The sequence below is a fragment of the Schistocerca gregaria genome, chromosome 5, assembly GCF_023897955.1.
Source record: "Schistocerca gregaria isolate iqSchGreg1 chromosome 5, iqSchGreg1.2, whole genome shotgun sequence".
NCBI lineage: Eukaryota > Metazoa > Arthropoda > Insecta > Orthoptera > Acrididae > Schistocerca > Schistocerca gregaria.
In genome coordinates, this window is record NC_064924.1 from 297,086,606 (window position 1) to 297,110,445 (window position 23,840).

The window sequence follows — 23,840 nt, forward strand, 5'->3', positions numbered from 1 at the left end:
TCTTCAGTTTAATGTGCTAATAGCAGAGGAATTACTTGGCACAAGATTTCTGTCTTTATCTGAAATGTGCCCTCAACCCCCCCCCCCCCCCCCTTCACCCTTTTCACACCTTCTCAAAGTTATGGTGGTCTAGATATGTGCCAATTCTGTGGAGTATATTGTCAATATTCGTGGCGACTTTGAGCTATTAAACGGAACTAAAACAAAGTCTTGTGTGTCGGCCAGAATTGTTGATTTCCACTTGCTATAATTCGTTAGTTGCAGGTGCTCTAACCAGAAAATTTGACGTTGAGTTGACCAGGGTGCGGCCAACTGTGGTCGCTTCCCCATACAACCAGCAGCTAAACAATTTAGTGGTCACACGTCTTTCCAGCAGACTTATTTACGGAGCAATTTGTGTGTGAGGTTACCGGGCTGAGTGTGAGAGTAAAAGTTTTATACATTTATTTTTTCGCAGACCGTTCACTTTGGCGAGAGCCAATTTGACTGTGAGGGAGCACTCACCTGAAGGCCTGTTGAGCACGGCCCGGCCGCAGACGCCGTCGTTGACGAAGGAGTAGAGAGCTCCAAAGGAGAAGCCCTTGCGGCTCCAACTGTAGTGCGGCACCGAGTAGACGAGCCGCAACGGCGACCACGACCGCACGCTCACGGGTAGCCACTCTTGCTTGAAACAAACGCCACGACCATCACAACAGATCCGCTCAATGCCAGACAGCTACTGCAAGACATAGTACCAAATATTAGACAGCCCATCACAAGAGCACACTCTTTAATCTGAACCCCTCTAGATGTTCTACATCTGGCACAAGGCTGCCACGTGACCATCAAACGCTGAGGAAAGTATTGATAGTAAAGTGACTGCTGTGCATATGCAACGGAATCACATTGCATGACACGAAGAACGACGGAACGGAGCTGTCGTTGATGGTAAAATCGTTTTATATTTATTGAAGGTGGAGAGGGGAGAAAGGAAAGGGAAGGGATTACTGTTGTCAGCTCCAACGGGACATTACATGTTCGGAAGCACAGACGGCACCATGCATTCATATTGATTATTCGCACAGAAGGGCAATGGAAGCATATTCCTCATTGCGGATGCACAAGTACGTCCGACTTCCTGCGGGAATCTGAGAGTATCGAGCAGATTTTACCTAATGTCCCAATACATGACATCGGTAATCTTTCCTTTCCTTTTATTGCTCTCCTCGCCACCTTTCACTTACATATAATGTATCACAGCTTCAGATTCTCCTTATTGTCTGTACTTTCGGACATATTTTTACTCGTTAAGCCGCATCAAATTCTTCTTAACTCTTCTTCATTTCTAACCCTGTGATTTTTTGTTGTTTTTTTTTTCAGGATTGCAGTGGTGACCCTGAATGGCTTAGCATTGTCGCAAGACAGTGTCGCGTGCGCTTGTAAAACGATATTTGCTTGCGCATTTTCCGGGGGTGAGGTTGTCGGGAGAAAGATTTCAGGCTCTCATTGGCTGACCGTCGAAAGTCAGTTGATGCTGAAGCCAGATACTGAAAGAGAAGGGGGCGGGGGGAATCCTAAGTATTATGGCTGTTTTGCCGCCTTGATTGTCTCGTGCACGTTAATATCTGTCGCTCGCTGTGGCTGCGTGTATTCTTCTGTTGAAGCGGATAGCCATGGAGCCGGAAGCCTGCTGCCGTCACCCCTGTTGAAATTCCACCCATTCTTCGACATTTTCAGCTGCTTCACCGACTGTACTTGTATAAATATTCCTTTTTCCGGTTAACATTCTTCTTGGCTATCTGCTACCACTGGTGTTATATTCTGATTTCGGGATGTGTGGCGTTCGTCCTCTATAACTCATTCTTTTATTCCCCTTTGAGTTTCGACAAAACGTACGACGACGTACTGGAAAGTAATACCTCCGAATTTTTTACTCCCCAATATCGGTTGAGGTATTACACTTCATGTACGTCACTCTGTCGACCTTCCCACTATCTTGACGCAAAGAAACAACCTTCGGCCACTAGAAGGGTCAGATTGTAGCGTGTAATGTGGAGGTGTGTTATGTGGGACATAGTGTGCTTTAAATGACTTTCTACCTGCAGAAAAGTTTGTTGTCCATGGATGAAGCACCTTCTACCTTCAGCATGACAACACCAGACCAAACACGAGCACTGCGACATCTGCTACTATGCGATACCTTGCGTTCACTGCCACCGAACGTTCTCTATATAGTCCCGACTTGATCACATCCGATATTTATCGGTTTCCTCAAGTTAAAGATCACATTCGAGGACTTCTCTTTGATAGTGATAAAACGGTGCAAGCGGAGGTGACGCGCGGCTACATCAAAAAAGTAAAATATTCTGCAGTGGCGTTATCAACAAACCGGTCTCTCGTAGGGGGTATCGTTTTCGTCGCCCGTGTAACTACGTTGAGGAATGAATATATAGACATCAACAGTAAAGGTGTAGATTGCTAACGAAATATACTTTATTGAAAAAGCATCACGAATTTTCGCATATGAAATTTGGAGCCATTACTTTTTAGCACGACCTCTTCCGTTGCCACAACCACACGTCACTTCACACTTTCCCGCAGTATTTATAGAGGAAAAGTCAATGAAGTAGTTGAAATACCGAAGACTGGGCATAGAGATGACGCTAAAGGCTTCTACCTTCGTGATGCCGCTATGAAAAGAGTAAACACGCAGTCACGGTGAACGAGAAATTTAAAGAACTGCCAAGAAGCAACTGAGGCGACACAAGAACAATAATACTATCGTTTCCTAAGCTCTCCTGTTATCTGCTGGCAGCATTTGTACAACGACGATGACCCACCAATGGCAGCCCGAAGGTGTCTACCCAGTAACTCCACTTCTCCAAAGAATCGCAGAAAAAATCCTTTTGTAAGTGAACGTGACACGGTATCTCTACAATGTTCAGCGATCGAGGTGCGCCAGTGGAATCCAGAAGAAGTTCCCAGCGAAAGAATCTAGAAGTCGAGCATTGAGAACGTTTGAAGAGGAAAGTGAGACGACTCAGATTTTATGGTAAATAACAACGGCTACAAAAGCTACTGAGTCATATAACGAACTATCGCGCTTGGGCGTTCCGTGAATGAGCTTTACTGTGTTGTTGGTACATCAATGCATTCAGTCGAAAGTGTCTACAAGGAATGACGTACCAGTCGCAGCCATGTAGCACGGCATAACAGAGAGCTCAGACGAATGTCTTACCTTGTCAATCAGTTTCAAAGCCGACATCGAGTTGCTATTGAATTTAATGCAGGTTCATCCCAATCTGTTTTCGAGCGAATGTAGGGAAAATATCTGAATGCAGTGAGTATTTGGAGGCGGGTAACTCGTGAAAAGGCTCTGCTCACAGTGGCACGTAAATTTCCATCATTTCGCCAGACAAGGCAATGCGTTAGAGATACTGACTGGAGGCGTGTGGTGTGGTCTGTCAATACGCGATATTACCTTTCAGTGAAATGAAGTGGGATGTCATTGCACCGACGATCTAATGATGTATATAAGCTGCCGTGTGTAGAGGGTGTAGTTCAGGCTGTACGGGGTTTGTGATTTTCGGGATGTTCCTCGTCCCCTAACTTTGGCTCACTCATTTGAGTTATCACAACCTGTATGTTTATGTCAGTATTCTCTAAGACCAAGTGTTGCTTTTTTTCTACACCTTCATAACGAGTATGGTGTGTACACATTCGTCTACAAGAATAACAACATGCCTTGGATGTAGGGCTGCGTGCATACGTTCCTAGTCTGACCAACACCCAGGTGCCCTACCGCACATCGACCGCCTCGATAGATCAGTGCTTGCTGCACGTACAGATCAAATAGCGTGGTAGACAGAGTACAACTTCACTCACATCTCTGCAACTGCTTGCCTTCCATCTACTTTGACTCTTACGCCTAAGTTCTGATTTCTACACAGATTGTAAGCGCACAGGACAAAAAATGAGTCAACGATAGGGAAAGCATTACAAGCATCCTTTAATGTCGTGTAATCCCACGCCCTCCACTTGATATCCATCTGCATTCGATTACGAAATGGGTCCACAAGATTGTGCTGATACGTCGTATCCAGTTAAGCCACTCGCTGACGGTCTGATCACGCAGTTCCACCAAACTGCATGGATGCTGATGTATGCGTTTTACCCGCTGTTCCAACGCGTCACACAGATATTTCATTTCATTTCTTATGGTTCAAGTCAGAAGATTTGGCAGGACAGTCGAGATGTAATACAACGGGGAAGTGTTCAGAAAGCGAGTCACGAATTATTTGCTGCTGATGTTGTGCTTGTACGAGCAACGGCCTCATGTGATGTGATAAAATGTTCACTGCATGCAGTTTCTGCCGCAGCACTCTCCAGCTGACATATAGCGAAGGACTAACATTCACTGTCTGTGGCAGTTCCTGTAGGGTTTGGAAGATATTTTAGCTCAAAAGCCATGAAATGCCTCTCCGGTCCCTCTCAGTCACGACCTTTCTCCGACCAAAATTGTGATGCCGTGTTTCGGGGACACGTGCGTTACATTACTGCTCACAGACATGCTGAACAGTCCGTCGCGAAACACCAACACATCTAGCAACTTCACACACCGAATGGTCACCGGTGCGGTCGAACACGACTGCCACTTATTGCTATTTGTCACGTCGCTTCATCTACCCATGTTTACGTTCAATATCCGCTTGAAACATAAATGTCTCATTGATCGGTATTACTTTATGCCCACGCAGAGGCAGTGCACACACGATTGAGTATGTGATTCGATCACTGCTCCACCTGTGAAGGGTTAACGAATCATCTGTTCATGTGCACTGAGATGGCTAACGATTTGTACGGTGAGCTTACATCACTTTTCTCACTCTATTTTATCCCTCAGTCCACAAATGCTATAAGCGTAAATTTATCTCACATTCGAAAGTAAGATGTCCGAAGCAGTGTAACAACCAACCGATTGTATCTGGGACATTCAGTACTTTTATGTTAATTTAATGTTAAATATCACATGTTGTCTTATTCCGAGAACCGGAGTGAAAGTGGTTTGAATCGGTCTAGTCATTATGAGTACTAAAGACACCTTTTGTTTACAATGAAATATGTGTGTAGAGACGCGTGGTCTGCTAGAGCGTCATGGGCGCCAACTGTTAAAACTTAAGCCACTGTGCCTCTGTTCTGTTCTTTTTTTTACTAAAGAAAGGTAATTGTAATAATAACAGTAACAATAGAAGTAATAATAGGATAATAATAATAATAATAATAATAATAATAATAATAAAGTAAAGGCTAAACAAGACAACATCATGTTTATCCAACTCTAAGGAACAGAGTCTGGAAAGACATTTCTGCAACAACTGTACACCTGTAAAAGGACATAACTAGAATCGCTGCAGCCAGGGTAAATATTTACTTCACCGACTCCGCCATCCTTTCCCCCCATCTAACATAATCCTTATTTCTATTAAAACAACTGTCTAGATGGCCTTTGTTATTATTGTTATTATACATTTTTACCCTTAAGACAGTGATTGAAGTTGAATAATATATAATTATTCAATTTCCCCTTATTTATGTTTTCTTCTTCTTTTTGTTTTCCCAAAACCTCGTCATTCTTTGACTGTGTTCGTTTTTCCTTTGTTCTGTCCATGTTTTTCCCGGTCTCTTTCTTCCTTTTACTTCAAAGTTCGTGTCCGTTATTTTGTTTCTGAATTTATCTCGTTCATCTATCATTTCATTATTGAATCCTGCTTGTTTTAGGCTTTCTTCTATTTAACTCAGTATTAAGAAAATAGTCTTCATCGCGATTTTTTATTTATTTGCTGCCAACCAGTTTCACCACATCACAGGGGCCATCTACAGGGCGAACATATGGTCGACTGCTGGTGGCGTAACGTCTATCGAGGTGTGGCAAGAGACTGTGAGAAGGAACTGGAAGAGCATATTTCAAATATCAAGAGATGATGTTCGGGATATGCATTTTGGAAGTTAAGCATTGATTTCGTCATTACAGAACGAAACAGATTGTCCTATAATTTAAATGCAGAAGAAACCATAGTAGGCAGAAAGTGGTCTAAAGCTGTCCATCCAAGAAATATCACTGAATCCGAGGGAGATAATGAAAGCTCGAAGCAAACCTTCAAGGTTCAGTTAAGATGACTGTGAGCTGACGAATAGCCTATACAAAACCGAAGTTGACCGACACAAAGTAGAAGACATCTACAACTAGGTCTTCATCTGTAAAATATATAAATTTTATGGTGAAATTAATGAAAACTTACATCAATGAGTACATATTGCGAAAGAGAATTCCTTCAAGTTTTGTTTAACGTTAGTAAACTTCAGCGTTGGAGCCATTTTTTGCCCTGTACAGGTCGACACGGTTTTCCATCTCTCGTCACGTGTTCACCAACATTTCAGGTGTAACTGTCCCAACCGCAACGACGATTCTTTCGCGTAGATGATTGACGTCTCTGATCTTTTCACTGTGCACATCATCTCCAATTCTGTGTAGAAAGTCAATAGGAAACTCACACCATTCGATTTTATCAGTGGGTTTTACTCCAAGTAACAGTTGCAACATAAGTCTTTTACCCACAACATCATACACCTTTAGACACTCCTAACTGTAGACTACGTCTTGCCAACGTCCGAACACACGAAGCACGGATCTGTTAAACACTCTTCAGAAGTTCTCGGTCTACCTGGAGATTTTGTTTTTTTATAACACTACCGATTTCCTTGAAAGATTTTAGCCAAAGATGGATAGTTTTTGCTGTACGTGGTTCATCACCATACTGACATCTATAATTACGTTGCACTGTTACAACTGACTCAGTTTTCACAAGTCAAATAACACAATGCGCTTTCTATTGCGGAGTACACATTGTTTCTGAGTTGTACGGAACTGCACACACCCCTGGACTGAACTGAGGGAACAGAGGAAAAATACAGCACTGGTGCCGTCTCAAGGTCAAGCAGATCTGCCAACTGCAAGCGAGCCAAACTTGGAGAGTTGATGAATCAAACACCACAAACTGGAATAGTGTACGTCACTTTGTGCATATTCTAGGACTCATTAGAACTAGGGAGGTATTTTTCAAACACCCTGTATATAAAATTTGGTTAAGGTTAGACTTCTAAATATTTTCAAGAAGAGAGATGAAGCTTATATGATTGATATAGGTTAGGGAACCTTAATCCTATAGTGAGTATATTTTACTCAGAGTTTCTATTCTTTTAAATCAGGTAACAAGAACAGTATCCTACAGTTAATGATGTTTAAACTGCTTTATAACCTAATGTTTAGTCTTAAATAAACAAAACCTCAAAAGTGGCCATTTTATCTTATGTGTCATATCTTCACTATACCCCTTCACTACTATGCGTTGTCCGCCCCTGGTAGCTAAATGATAAGCGTGACGGATTTTCAATCCTCTGGGCCCGGGTTCGATTCCCGGCTGAGTCGGGGAATTTTCTCCTCCCAGGGAGTAGGTGTTGTGGTGTCCTCATCATCATCCTACCACCCTCATCCACTGCAGGTCGCCGAAGTGGCGTAAAATTGAAAAATTGAAAGACCAGCACCCGGCGAACGGACTGCCCAACGGGGGGCCCTAACCATACGATTAAATTAAATAAATACTACTATGTGTTAGCATACTAGCACATCATGGTCTTCATTAACACACGGTGTGGGAGGCCCACCTGGAAGTCGCCGCAGAGGCAGGCGAGCGACTGCCCGTCGTCGGTGGCCAGCAGCAGGTGGTCCATCTGCGCCAGCGGCAGCAGGTTGGTGACGCAGCGGCAGCCGCCGTCCCCGCATTGCGTGTGGCAGTGCGGGTCCTGCGTCAGCCGCGCCAGCGAGTTCACCTGCAAGACAACATTGAAGCCAGCCAGTGTCGCGACAGTGGACGTCGAGGCAAACGGATGAATGCTTGATGAAGTCTAGTGTTGGTGGAGGTGTACAAGTGCATGAAGGCTGCTAATTTCACGGACAGAAGCTCCGCAACACGCAGGATTGCTGGAAGAAACAGAGGATATTCAAAGAACAGCAGCGTCTTTAGTTAGAAATTCACTTAGTGAAAGTGAAAACACCACAGAGGTGCTCGCCCAACTACAGTGGGAGTCGCTGTAAGGGAGGCATTCTGGATCACTAGTTTATGATTAGAATTACGAGAGCGTACGTACCTAGGGGAGCCAATCAATATATTGCTTTCTCCTATGTATATCTCGTGAAAATATCATGAAGATAACATTCGACAGACCCTAACGCTCCCGTAGGCCTACCACCAATCGTTTTTCCAATGGACCATTCACGACTGGGATAGGAAAAGGGGAAGTGGCCGTGGTACCTAAAGTACCCTCCACTACACACCACAAGGTGGCTTGTGGAGTATAGAAAGTGATTCAGGTGCCCCTACGTACGAGATTTATGCTACCCGTAACGCCTTCAGATGCCATACGGAATTTTTCATGTTCCCTCTCTTACAGGACCTTTTCGTAGGAACCTGAAGGTCTTTAATTTTTTTAGAGGCATACGTTTTCGCTTGGAGCCCGTGGTTTCCGAATTATTCAAGAAACACGTATAAAAGAGAACATCAAACTTTTTTATTGAATAACTGGAAAACCGCGGCCTCCAGCGAAAATTTAGTCCAGTATGTAAATTAACTACACTCCTGGAAATGGAAAAAAGAACACATTGACACCGGTGTGTCAGACCCACCATACTTGCTCCGGACACTGCGAGAGGGCTGTACAAGCAATGATCACACGCACGGCACAGCGGACACTCCAGGAACCGCGGTGTTGGCCGTCGAATGGCGCTAGCTGCGCATCATTAGTGCACCGCCGCCGTCAGTGTCAGCCAGTTTGCCGTGGCATACGGAGCTCCCTCGCAGTCTTTAACACTGGTAGCATGCCGCGACAGCGTGGACGTGAACCGTATGTGCAGTTGACGGACTTTGAGCGAGGGCGTACAGTGGGCATGCGGGAGGCCGGGTGGACGTACCGCCGAATTGCTCAACACGTGGGGCGTGAGGTCTCCACAGTACATCGATGTTGTCGCCAGTGGACGGCGGAAGGTGCACGTGCCCGTCGACCTGGGACCGGACCGCAGCGACGCACGGATGCACGCGAAGACCGTAGGATCCTACGCAGTGCCGTAGGGGACCGCACCGCCACTTCCTAGCAAATTAGGGACACTGTTGCTCCTGGGGTATCGGCGAGGACCATTCGCAACCGTCTCCATGAAGCTGGGTTACGGTCCCGCACACCGTTAGGCCGTCTTCCGCTCACGCCCCAACATCGTGCAGCCCGCCTTCAGTGGTGTCGCGACAGGCGTGAATGGAGGGACGAATGGAGACGTGTCGTCTTCAGCGATCAGTGTCGCTTCTGCCTTGGTGCCAATGATGGTCGTATGCGTGTTTGGCGCCGTGCAGGTGAGCGCCACAATCAGGACTGTATACGACCGAGGCACACAGGGCCAACACCTGTCATCATGGTGTGGGGAGTGATCTCCTACACTGGCCGTACACCTCTGGTGATCGTCGAGGGGACACTGAATAGTGCACGGTACATCCAAACCGTCATCGAACCCATCGTTCTACCATTCCTAGAGCGGCAAGGGAACTTGCTGTTCCAACAGGACAATGCACGTCCGCATGTATCCCGTGCCACCCAACGTGCTCTAGAAGGTGTAAGTCAACTACCCTGGCCAGCAAGATCTCCGGATCTGTCCCCCATTGAGCATGTTTGGGACTAGATGAAGCGTCGTCTCACGCGGTCTGCACGTCCAGCACGAACGCTGGTCCAACTGAGGCGCCAGGTGGAAATGGCATGGCAAGCCGTTCCACAGGACTACATCCAGCATCTCTACGATCGTCTCCATGGGAGAATAGCAGCCTGCATTGCTGCGAAAGGTGGATATACACTGTACTAGTGCCGACATTGTGCGTGCTCTGTTGCCTGTGTCTATGTGCCTGTGGTTCTGTCAGTGTGATCATGTGATGTATCTGACCCCAGGAATGTGTCAATAAAGTTTCCCCTTCCTGGGACAATGAATTCACGGTGTTCTTATTTCAATGTCGAGGAGTGTATATTAAATTCCTTACAAAATGGTCCTGTTCTTTTTTTCTGCTGCGCAGACACTTTGCATGCAGCGAACGACAGAATGTGAAAATCTCGCTCGTGGTGTTTTAAGGCGTTTCGGGTTGCATAAAAACCAGGGGTAGGGGCAGCTGAGTCACTGTGCATGTGAAGATGTCAAGTGTTGTGATTTCGTAAGTTTTCGCGGCACATCGTAGTTTACAATTGAAGGGCATATAGATGGATGGCCTCTCGTTTTTATTTATTTATTTTCTCATCTACGAATGGAATGATGGAGTTATAGGGCACAGCATTTACCACAAACCTGCATACACTAACCGGTATTTGCATGCTACTAGTTGTTATCCATTGTACCAACGCCTTGAAGTTCAGATCTGAAAAGCGTATACCAGATACGGGGTTTTCAAAAGTCTTTCCGCAATGCCGTATGATTGTTAGCCGCCCGGGCCGTATGATTGTGGGTCCCATATTTTTCAACGAAACAATAAATGCACAACGATACCACAGTGATATTCTGCACCCGTTTATAGGAGGACTTGTGTTAAGTGTAATATTGAACGGTTATTTTCAACAAGATGGTGCAACCGCGCATACAGCTCGCGTTTCAGTGTCACTGCTTGCTGATGTTTTTGGTGATCGCATAATTTCACAGGGACTCTAGCCTTCACTATCATCTGACCTAACATCACGTGACTTACTTCTTCTGGGATTTAGCGAAAACAAATGTACATAAAAATCGTACAAAATCCATCGATGAATTGAAAACTGTAAGCCAGCCGGTGTCGCCAAGCGGTTCTAGGCGCTTCACTCTGGAACCGCGGTGCTGCTACTATCGCATGTTCGAATCCTGCGACCTCAGACGTTAAGTCTCGTAGTGCTCACAACCATTTGAACATTTTTGGAAACTGCAATATCCAGTTTCACTGCTTCTGTTACAGAAGAAATGTTACAGCTTGTGTTTGGAAACAGGATTAGATGAACTGAATTGTGTTTTCAACAGCAGGGGGGGGGGGGCACTTCCAACATTTAATGTGAAAATTTGTAAGTAACAATTAATATTCAATAAATTAATAACTTGTACTTCACTGAGTTTCATTTCAGTATATTCAGTGTGGCATACGGCGCAACTAACAATCATACGGCACTGCTGAGAGACTTTTTGAACACCAAGTATGATGCGGAAGGCTTACCACACAACACTGATTATCTTAAGTCTGTATTTAAACGCAACGGATTCTGGGAGGCAGACCGTCCTGCCGTGGAATTCGGATCACCACCGGAAGTACATCAGCTGCTTCCTACCATGGCTGGGAGCATATCAGTAAAAACAGCGAGAATTTTAAGAAAATTTAACAAAAAATGGGATTTTTCTCTTCGGAAGGATGAACCCTCTTTTGTGCTCAGTTGCGGGTGTGCGACCAAGCATATCCGTTGTATTTCAGGTTTCATACCGTCTGATTCAAGAGATTGAGAAGGTCCAAAAAAAAAAAAAAGCGGCAAAATTAGTGACTGGTACATTTAACCATCGCGAGAGCGTTACAGATCTCATAGAAAGTTTGATATGGGACACACTTGCAGATAGACGACGCGCTAAACGGAAGGGACTGCTTACTAAATTCCAAAGTCCGATCTTCGCCGAGGATATAGAGCATATATTATTACCAACAACTTTCATATCGTGCAATGATCACAATTCAAAGATAAGGTAAATTACAGCTCGTACGAGGCGTTCAAGGAGTCGTTTTACCCTCGCGAAAGTTCAAGTGGTACAGAGATGGGTGGGGGTGAGGAGGGGTGGAGGGGAATATGATTTGGGTGCGAGTAGTACCCTCCGCTACACACCGCTTGGTGGGTAGCGGAGTATATATGTATATGTAGATGTAGGTGGCTTATCTTCTGACTTAAGTGCGTCCTGCAATAGCCGTTTAGGTATATGGTAAACAATTGCAACACGCAAAGAAAGACAATCCTTTGCAGACTTTAAAATGACCCTAATTTTAGATGGTAATCGGAAAATATATTTCACACCCAGTGTCCGCATAATACGACCTATTCTATTGGAAATGCTGCCTGTTTAAGGCAAAAAAAGAAACCTCAAACATAGGTGTCATATGGATATTTTTGTCACACACGATTCATAGTTGGTCGATAGCGTTTTGTTCGAAGAAAAGCTTATCTCGAGTCAATTTCGTACACTTTTCGACATATCTCTTATTTTACTTCTGCTACCATAAATGAAATAACATCCAGGCGTTTAGTGATGTATCAGTCTTCACTCAGCTTATACTGAGTATTTATAACTGGTTTAAAAAACGTTGAGTGCTTACTAGAATGAAAGCAAGACAAGTGGTTACTATGAATGTAGCCCCAACAACACGCAGACATTGAATCGAAAGCGCTAAACAAAACATTTGTCCCCATATGTATGTTTTGCCTATTTGGATTTTAAAGCATCATAAAATTATGTAACAGTCACGCTTGGTATGGATATCGCTGTTCAGTTGCACCTCCCGGAAGTTTGTACTTAGTGTGGCATTGTCCGATGATCTTAACGGATGACCCATGTTCCAGCGATGGCTGAATGTACCAGTGATCTTCACTGTCTTATTTACTATGCCATTGGAAAATGTGCCCATAGCAATATGTGTCACCACACGAAAGAGCGTAGAGAACAGGGCCAGCGCACATAGGCTTCGATCTACGAAAGTTATATGATAACGCTTTCCTAAGGCGATGCATCTTGGCTCGAAGTTCACGCTATTACTTAGTTGCAGGTTTTTAAATATTAAACTCATTTGCTACCGACCTGGTTCGAAGTTGGCATCCTTGCCAAAGTTTCAAAACGATGTAAACACCGAGTAAACTTTAAATAAACTTAAATGTTTCAACAGCTACGTGGATAAATCACGGTAGTGTAACAGCCTGACGGATTAAAATTTTGTGCCAAATTGATATTCGAGAATGGGACATTTGACTTCAGGAACATTTGGTAGTCGACTGAGCTTCACTTTCGCCAGTACCTCATCCTCTACATTCAAGGAGCGCTAGGTATGCAGGAGAGCTGCTGAGAACTTTGGGACGTTGTAGATGAGGTACTGGCGGAAGAGCAGCACTGAGGACAGGTTGTGAGTCGTCTTTAGATAGCACAGTCTGTAGAGCACTTACAGCAGACGGCGAAGCTTCCGCGTTCGATTCTCGGTCAGGCTCACAGTTTTAATCTTTACACACTCCACTGCAAGTGAAAAATCTTTCTGAAATCATCATACGTAATATGTAGAAAAAAATCATTTTACATATTTGTTAACTGAGATGTGTGTCCGAATGTATAACGCCACGTTTGCAGTCGGCATATGAGAATGAAGAGTGTAGCAATAGCCTACGCAACCAGCAGCTTCATCCACTAACATAATAAAGTGGAATGGGGTAGTCACATGAAAACCGACTCATAGTTTTGGCGCATAGTGTACTTCGGCCGTTGACCGCCATTAGCACAAAGGTCGACCTACTGTACAGATATGTTCGTGTATCAAGGTTCTTGGGCCATAATTCGTGAACAACCTGTCACATAAATCATGAAAAAAAGTTTAATTTTGTTTAGGCTTATTAGTCACTGATATCAATGTTTTGATACTGGCTATACTTGTTGTTTATTTGCTGTTAATTCTCCTTTGACTCTGACTTCTTTATTTCATTTTTATCTTTCAGGTCGACCCGTTAATGTAAAGTAGGAGACATCTGTGGGCTAGTACACACTTTGTCTTTTGCGGCCTAGAACCGGTGGGTTCTGTAAGCCACTGAGGCGAATCAGTCTTAAGCTCAGTCAGTCTAATACGTATTTCCGTTGTATTTGGTTATTACTGGCCGACAGCCGACGAGTTTCAATCAAATTTAGCACCCGTAAGTGTACTAAACCCATTATACAAGAAACTGTTTAGCAATGAACTGCTCCGTTTCTCGACATTAACTAACAGTCCTGGACGTCACATTGTTTCTATATACTGGGTGATCAAAAAGTCAATATAAATTTGAAAACTGAATAAATCACGGAACAATGTAGATGGAAAAATTGACACACATGCTTGGAATGACATGGGGTTTTATTAGAAGAAAGAAAATACAAAAGTTCAAAAAATGGCTGACAGATGGCGCTTCATCTGATCAGAATAGTAATAATTAGCATAACAAAGTAAGACAAAGAACAGATAATGCTCTTTACAGGAAATGCTAAATATGTCCACCATCATTCCTCAACAACAGCTGTAGTCGAGAAATAATGTTGTGAACAGCACTGTAAAGCATATCCGGAGATATGGTGAGGCATTGGCGTCGGATGTTGTCTTTCAGCATCCCTAGAGGTGTCGGTCGATCACAATACACTTGCGACTTCAGGTAACCCGAAAGTCAATAATCGCACGGACTGAGGTCTGAGGACCTGGGAGGCCAAGCATGACGAAAGTGGCGGCTGAGTACACGATCATTAAAAAACGACGCGCGCAAGAGATCTTTCACGCATCTAGCAATTCTTTTTTCTTTGGTTCTAGTAAATCCCCATGACATTCAAAGCATGTGTGTCCATTTTTACCTTTCTATCTACATTATTACGTGGTTTATTAAGTTTTCAAATTTATACTGACTTTTTGATCACCCGTTATATGGAAGTTAAAGAAACCAACGATATGGAACTACACATTCATAACATTCGTGTAGATGTTCAACAGGATTCGTTTAAGAGCTGCGCAAGTCGGTGTCGGGTTGTTTATATTAAATGAATGCAACGCTGCTCATGGTTGTCGCATGACTGATACACAAGTGTAATGTATTCAGGCTGTAACTTTTGTTACAGATACTTAGGAAAACTGCGTATTTGTTGAGTGATACAGTCCAGGAATTCGACTCACCGTGAGTGTGACGCTCTGGTTGGCGGCCGGCACGAACCTCTGGGAGCAGCGGAGGGCGCCCTCGATGTTCCAGAAGATCTGCTGGCTGCCCGGGTTGGTGACGGTGCCCTCTCGGCTGCTGCTCAGCCCGTAGTACGCCACGTCGCACAGCGAGTCCGGCTGTAGCGTGCCTTCCACGTGCTCTGCACACATCAAGCAGGCATTTGTAGAGATACATCAGAGATTATACGCTATTGCCAGCAGTAAGCAGAATCTGAATGCCGCATGGCGTTGCTGACACACGAGGCGATAAGGATAGTAAGGAAGCGGAGCAGACGAAAGGGGGAATACCTGCTCTAGGTATCAATATACACTCCTGGAAATTGAAATAAGAACACCGTGAATTCATTGTCCTAGGAAGGGGAAACTTTATTGACACATTCCTGGAGTCAGATACATCACATGATCACACTGACAGAACCACAGCCACATAGACACAGGCAACAGAGCATGCACAATGTCGGCACTAGTACAGTGTATATCCATCTTTCGCAGCAATGCAGGCTGCTATTCTCCCATGGAGACGATCGAAGAGATGCTGGATGTAGTCATGTGGAACGGCTTGCCATGCCATTTCCACCTGGCGCCTCAGTTGGACCAGCGTTCGTGCTGGACGTGCAGACCACGTGAGACGACGCTTCATCCAGTCCCAAACATGCTCAATGGGGGACAGATCCGGAGATCTTGCTGGCCAGGGTAGTTGACTTACACCTTCTAGAGCACGTTGGGTGGCACGGGATACATGCGGACGTGCATTGTCCTGTTATAACAGCAAGTTCCCTTGCCGGTCTAGGAATGGTAGAACGATGGGTTCGATGACGGTTTGGATGTACCGTGCACTGTTCAGTGTCCCCTCGACGATCACCAGAGGTGTACGGCCAGTGTAGGAGATCGCTCCCCACACCATGATGCCGGGTGTTGGCCCTGTGTGCCATTCGTCCCTCCATTCACGTCTGTCGCGACACCACTGGAGGCGGGCTGCACGATGTTGGGGCGTGAGCGGAAGGCAGCCTAACGGTGTGCGGGACCGTAGCCCAGCTTCATGGAGACGGTTGCGAATGGTCTTCGCAGATACCCCAGGAGCAACAGTGTCCCTAATATGCTGGGAAGTGACGGTGTGGTCCCCTAAGGCACTGCGTAGGATCCTACGGTCTTGGCGGGCATCCGTGCGTCGCTGCGGTCCAGTCCCAGGTCGTCGGGCACGTGCAACTTCCGCCGACCACTGGCGACAACATCGATGTACTGTGGAGACCTCACGCCCCACGCGTTGAGCAATTCGGCGGTACGTCCACCCGGCCTCCCGCATGCCCACTATACACCCTCGCTCGAAGTCCGTCAACTGCACATACGGTTCACGTCCACGCTGTCGCGGCATGCTACCAGTGTTAAAGACTGCGATGGAGCTCCGTATGCCACGGCAAACTGGCTGACACTGACGGTGGCGGTGCACAAATGCTGCGCAGCTAGCGCCATTCGACGGCCAACACCGCGGTTCCTGGTGTGTCCGCTGTGCCGTGCGTGTGATCATTGCTTGTACAGCCCTCTCGCAGTGTCCGGAGCAAGTATGGTGGGTCTGACACAGCGGTGTCAATGTGTTCTTTTTTCCATTTCCAGGAGTGTAGTTGCAATATTGCCATTCATTCTATTTCAGTTCACTAACAAAGTTCAACTTTTTTTACAAATATAACGTAACGTGCAGGGCACGGTCTTGGGAAGGTGAGCCATACACTGACCGAAACCGTGCGACGGAATAACGTCTGCGGCATGATACACCCGCCTGCCACTGGTTTTTAGGCAGTTTCCAACACTCGTTTAGGAAATGCTTGACTATTTCCTAAATTCCCCCTAGCAGAGCACAATACACGAACAGTTAAAATACCATCACACCCAGAACTAAATTCGCACGTTTTACAGACAAACGGCGCACGTCACTTCTTTCTCTTACGACTGCGGCCTCAGGAATGGCATCCTTGCATCCTGTCACAAACGAAAGTAATAAAAGATTGTACTTTGACAACCCAACAAGTATGACCGCTCACAGAAGACGCAAGCGTAACGTCTTCGGTTCCGGGTTCGAATGCGCCGGCACGGTAGCTCAGCGTCTTCTGCCAGAGAGCTGTTTAGCCTCTGTAATAAAAGAAACTGAGGGGAAGGATCAACAGAATGCCATGTGACGTCCGAACGAAAAAACACAACGATCTGCAACGACGAAAATTTAAAAAAAAAATCGCACCGCTGCTTTAATTTTGATTAACCATTAGCATTCGCGACCGAGACTTACGGCATAAGAAATGAACCCCATTCTGCCTATGGCCTTGTCGAAGAGGGCAGAGGAGCGGACAGAGTTTCAGGGCACTCTCTTGCCCCAGGGGTGGGAAACTGTCCCTAAAGGCAGAAGAACCAGCAATGATCAACAGCATGAGGATGCAGAAGGCAAAGGAAACCACTGCATTAAAGACGCCTAATGTGTATCCACAGAACATGTGGCGTGTAATTGAAGAAGAGTCATGATGATCTCTCCATTGGCCAAAAACATCGGAATAGTCCCCCATTCGGATCTCCGGGAAGGGGCTGCCAAGGGGGAGATTAGCCTGAGACAAAGATTGAATAGTCAACGAAAGGATAACATTCTGCGACGAATGGTTGCCTAGAAATAAACCTATCAGCGACTATTGGTACTAATTATTCAACGTTCTACGAGTCGGGGGTGGAAAGTCAGGAGCCTGAACGTGGTAGGGAAACTATAAAATCTCAAAAGGGAAATGCACAGGCTCAATATAGACACAGTAGTGGTCAGTGAATTCAAGTTGAAAGAAGACATGGATTTATGGTCACATGAGTATAGGGTAATATCAACTGCAGTAGGAAATGGCATAACGGGAATAGGATTCGCCATGAATAGGATGGTTGTGCAGAGAGTGTGTTACTGTCAACAGTTCAGTGACAGGGTTGTTCTTATCAGAAACGACAGTAAACCAACGCCGATAACGATAGTTCAGGTATACATGCCGACGTCGCAAGTTGAAGATGAAGAGAGAGAGAAAGTGTATGAGCATATTGAAAGAGTAATACAGTGTGTAAAGGGGGAATAGATTGCAGTTGCAGGGGAAGGAGTAGAAGAAAAGGTTACAGCGAGAATATGGGCTTGAGACAAGGAATCAGGGAGGAGAAAGATTAATTGAGTTCTGTAACAAGTTTCAGCCAGTAATAGCGAATACCCTGTTCATGAATCACATGAGGAGGAGGTGTACTTGGAAAAGGGCAGGTGGTACGGGAAGATGTCACTTAAACTACATCATAGTCAGACAGAGATTCCGAAATCAGATACTGGATTGAAAGATGTACCCACGACCAGATATAGACTCAGATGTCAATATAGTAGTGATGAAGAGAAGGCTGAAGTTTAACAAATTAGTCAGGAAGAATCAATACGCAAAGATGTGGGATGCAGTAGTACTAAGGAATGACGTGATACGCTTCAAGATCTCTAAGGCTATACATACAATAGTAAGGAATAGCTGAGAAGGCAGTACAGTTGAAGAGGAATAGACATCTCTAAAAAGGACCACACAGGAGTTGGGAAGGAAAACATAGGTACAAACAAGGTAACTGCGAAGAAACCTTGTCTAACAAAAAAATACTTCAATTGAACGATGAAAGTAGGGAGTACAAATATTTTCCGGGAAACTGAGGGATACGGAAACAAAAGTAGCTGAGGAAAGAAAAAAATACGAAGTGCTGGGAAGCTAAGAAGAAATGGCTATAGGAAAAATGTGAAGACATCGTAAAAGAAATGATTGTCGGAAAGTCAGACTCAGCATACAGGAAACTCAAAACAACCTTCGGTGACATTAAAAGCAAGGATGCTAACATTAGGAGTTCAACGGGAATTCCACTCCTAAATGCAGAGGGGAGAGCAGATGCGTAGGAAGAATACATTGAAAGCTTCTATGATGGGGAAAATTTGTCTGATGCGATAAATGAAGAAATAGGATGCGATTTAGAAGAAATAGGTGACCCAGTATTGGAATCAGAATTTAAAAGAGCTTTGGAGGACTTAAAATCAAATATGGCAGAAGAAACAGATAACATTCCATCAGAATTTTTAAAATCTTTGAGGGAAGTGGCAACAAAACGCCTATTCACGTTGGTGTGTAGAATGTATGAGTCTGGCGACATGACATCTGACTTTCGGAAAAGTATCATCCACACAATTCCGAAGACAGCAAGAGCTGACAAGTGCGAAAATTGTTGCACAATCTGCTTAACAGCTCATCAGCCAAGTTGCTTGCATGAATAATATACAGAAGAGTGGAACAGAAAATTGAGGGTGCGCTAGGTGATGATCAGTTTGGCTTTGGGAAATGTAAAGGCACGAGGGAGGTAATTCTGATGTTGTGGTTAATATTGGAAGCAAGGCTAAAGAAAATCAAGACACGTTCATAGGATTTTTCTACTTGGAAAAAACGTTCGACAATATAAAATGGTGAAAGATGTTCTAAATTCTGAAAAAGTGGCGTAAGCTCTAGGGAGAGACGGGTCATATACACTCCTGGAAATGGAAAAAAGAACACATTGACACCGTTGCGTCAGACCCACCATACTTGCTCCGGACACTGCGAGAGGGCTGTACAAGCAATGATCACACGAACGGCACAGGGGACACACCAGGAACCGCGGTGTTGGCCGTCGAATGGCGCTACCTGCGCAGCACTTGTGCACCGCCGCCGTCAGTGTCAGCCAGTTTGCCGTGGCATACGGAGCTCCATCGCAGTCTTTAACACTGGTAGCATGCCGCGACAGCGTGGACGTGAACCGTATGTGCAGTTGACGGACTTTGAGCGAGGGCGTATAGTGGGCATGTGGGAGGCCGTGTGGACGTACCGCCGAATTGCTCAACGGGTGGGGCGTGAGGTCTCCACAGTACATCGATGTTGTCGCCAGTGGTCGGCGGAAGGTGCACGAGCCCGTCGACCTGGGACCGGACCGCAGCGACGCACGGATGCACGCCAAGACCGTAGGATCCTACGCAGTGCCGTAGGGGACCACACCGCCACTTCCCAGCAAATTAGGGACACTGTTGCTCCTGGGGTATCAGCAAGGACCATTCGCAACCGTCTCCATGAAGCTGGGCTACGGTCCCGCACACCGTTAGGCCGTCTTCCGCTCACGCCCCAACATCGTGCAGCCCGCCTCCAGTGGTGTCGCGACAAGCGTGAATGGAGGGACGACTGGAGACGTGTCGTCTTCAGCGATGAGAGTCGCTTCTGCCTTGGTGCCAATGATGCTCGTATGCGTGTTTGGCGCTGTGCAGGTGAGCGCCACAATCAGGACTGCATACGACCGAGGCACACAGGGCCAACACCCGGCGTCATGGTGTGGGGAGCGATCTCCTACACTGGCCGTGCACCTCTGGTGATCGTCGAGGGGACACTGAATAGTGCACGGTACATCCAAGCCGTCATCGAACCCATCGTTCTACCATTCCTAGACCGGCAAGGGAACTTGCTGTTCCTACAGGACAATGCACGTCCACAAGTATCCCGTGCCACCCAACGTGCTCTAGAAGGTGTAAGTCTACTACCCTGGCCAGCAAGATCTCCGGATCTGTCCCCCATTGAGCATGTTTGGGACTGGATGAAGCGTCGTCTCACGCGGTCTGCACGTCCAGCACGAACGCTGGTCCAACTGAGGCGCCAGGTGGAAATGGCATGGCAAGCCGTTCCACAGGATTACATCCAGCATCTCTACGATCGTCTCTATGGGAGAATAGCAGCCTGCATTGCTGCGAAAGGTGGATATGCACTGTACTAGTGCCGACATTATGCATGCTCTGTTGCCTGTGTCTATGTGCCTGTGGTTCTGTCAGTGTGATCATGTGATGTATCTGACCCCAGGAATGTGTCAATAAAGTTTCCCCTTCCTAGGACAATGAATTCACGGTGTTCTTATTTCAATTTCCAGGAGTGTATAATATGTACAACAGCCAAGAGAGGATAATAAGAGTGGGCGGCCAAGAACGAAGTGCAAGTATTAAAAAGGGTGTAAGGCACGGCTGCAGCCTTTCGAACCTACTGTTCAATCTGTACATCGAGGGAGCAATAGTGGAAATAAAAGAATGGCTCATGAGTAGAACTAATGTTCGAGGTGCAAGTATATCAACGATACTTCTCTGATGACATTGTTATTCTGTATGAAAGTGAGGAAGAATTACATGACCTATTGAACGAAATGAACACTCTAATGGGTACAGAGTATGGGTTGAGAGTAAATCAAACATAGCCGAAGGTAATGAGAAGTAGTAGAAATGAGAACAGCGAGAAACTTAACATCAGGATTGATGGTCATGAAGTAGATGAAGTTAAAGAATTCTGCTACCTAGGCAGTAAAATAACCAATGACCGACAGAGCAAGAAGGACACCAGAAGCAGACTAGCTATGGCCAAGGGAAGTCTACTAATATCAAATATCGGCCTTAATTTGAAGAAGTTGTTTCTGACAATGTACGTGTGGAGTGCAGCATTGTATGGCAGTGAAACACGGGCTGTGGGAAAACCGGAACATAAGAGAATCGAAGTATTTGAGACGTGGTGATACAGACGAATTTTGAAAATTAGGTGGACTGATAAGGTAAGGAACGAGGACGTACAGAGCAGAATCGGAGGGGAAACCAGAAGGGACTGATAACCAGAAGGGACAGGATGATAGGAAATATGTTAAGACACGAGGGAATTACTTCCATGGTACTTGAGGGAGCTGTAGAGGGCAAAAACTGTAGAGGAACACAGAGACTGGAATACATCCATCAAATAATTTAGAACGTTGGTTGCAAGTGCTACTCTGAGACAGGAGAATAATCGCTAGGAGAAAGAATGGGTGATACGAATGTAGAATCATTCTTGAGACGATATGGGCCACAACTGGGGAAATCAACTGTCTTACGCGACATCGACAGAGGGCAGATTGTTGTGGCATGGCGCCTCACAATGAGAGGCAAAGAAATTTTGAAGCTGGTCCTCTGTTCTCATGGTTCTCTCGCGAAAGTATAAGAAAAGTGCTTGACAAGCCGCGATTCCACAAGTAGGTGACAGTAACGCCTCATCTCATGACGTAGAGTTCAGAAGTTTGGCCGCTCAGGAAAGCTGAAGAGGCACCGTTCCCTGATAGGTCTGTAGGAATATTACAATGTTGGTCCAAGGACATGTGTTTCTAAGCACACCGTTCAGCTCACGTTGTTAGCGAAGCGCTTCCCCAACACACGATAATTACCTTTCAATGTTAACCCAACAGCCCCATCAGTTACAGCCCCATCGGGCACGGGATCATTGAGCTAGGATGGTGGAACAATACAATGTGCGCTTGGTTTAATGAGAAATGTTCTTTAATACACCACGTCACCATCCATACGAATGACTATTCAAAACATGTACCACGCCACGTACCCACGTCGGTGGAGTCAGTATTATGTTATGGCGGATATTCAACTGGGCTTCCATGGAGCCAGTGGTAGTATTCGAAGGCATAATGACAGTTCTGAACTAGTGAACATTACTGCGAACCACCTGCAACCTTCATAACTGACATCTTCACCGACGGCGATGACCTCTTCCACTACGACAAACGTCTGCGTCACAAATCAACAGGTGTGCCGAAGTGATTCGAGGAGCATAAAAGTGAAAAAAAAAATTTTGATATCGTAGCCACGGAATTTGCCTGATGGAACACATCTGGGAAGCTCCGCGTTATTAAATTCACAGCTCGTAATTAACGGGAACTGCAGAACCTGTGTGCAGATATCTGATATTGGAGACATCCGGAGACCTGTTAGGGAATCATCGTGTCCCTGCCATGCGTAATCGCTGCGCTGCTGCATTGGGTTCCAAAGGTGGAGCAACGGAATTAAGCAAGTGGTCATGATGTTTCTACTCATCAGTTCAAGACGGCTGTGTTCCAAAAAACTCTGCGTATAGAGTTTCATACATAAAGTTATTGCTGTCATTTTACTCTCTCGTGGTAATCGAAAAATGTAAGCTTTCATGGCCAGCAGTGTTACTGTTATTAAAATCTCCAGACCCATTAGTTTTGTCCAGGTTAAGCCGAACATTTCGTCTTCTTTGCGAATGACTTGAGAAGGGGCTTGAATCTGTGTCAGTTTGTGGCTTCGTTTTATTATTCCCATAATGTTTCTGACTTCACTCAAACTTCGTGGTGAGGTACATCCTCACCAGAGTGGGATGTCACTAATTTTTGGAGTTTCAGAGAAGTTGGCTGTTTTCGGTTACTGAAGTGCACTACCGCTGTCATCCCACGGTGGAACACTGTTGCATTTCTTTTTCTGCCCACGAATCCAGATAGCATTTAACATAGCCCGTACCCCTTTCAGCTTGAAATTACGATAGTTTTCGGCAAAATGTATTGCTACTTCGTATGTACAGGACGTGGCTTCTGTCGAATTGAGTCTGTACTTTACTCGTCGCAAAGAGTGCTCCGCTGCACTTTACCTATCCGTTTCACTAAATTGTCCAGAGTTCTTTGGAGAAGCAATTTAAAACCACATCAAATCGTTGTCTATTCGTACCTAGACATACGAAGGGCATTAAGGCTGTTGAAAGCGACGACAGTTTAAATCAAAGAGAGGAAGGCGTTGTGGTATTTTGACGTTCGCTACTGAAGAAGAAGTGCACTAGTCTTTCATCGTGGGATGGTAACGCTAGTGTACGACAACAAGTAGAAACGGACTCTTTCGCTCGAATTCCAAGAACAATCCGCATCTTAATATATCTTGCTACGTTTGTTCAGTTA

General features: G+C 45.4%; 1 protein-coding gene across 1 annotated transcript in view; it reads right to left on the minus strand.

Annotated features, from left to right (window-relative positions):
- The window catches only part of LOC126272741 (uncharacterized), a 453,259-nt gene that overhangs the window by 31,261 nt on the left and 398,158 nt on the right, over positions 1-23,840 (minus strand). Inside the window, exons 13-15 of the mRNA XM_049975798.1 lie at positions 15,000-15,181; positions 7,702-7,866; positions 505-664 (exon numbers count right to left, since the gene is read on the minus strand). Coding sequence (XP_049831755.1) covers positions 505-664; positions 7,702-7,866; positions 15,000-15,181 — 507 coding nt within the window. The remainder of the gene's footprint in view (positions 1-504; positions 665-7,701; positions 7,867-14,999; positions 15,182-23,840) is intronic.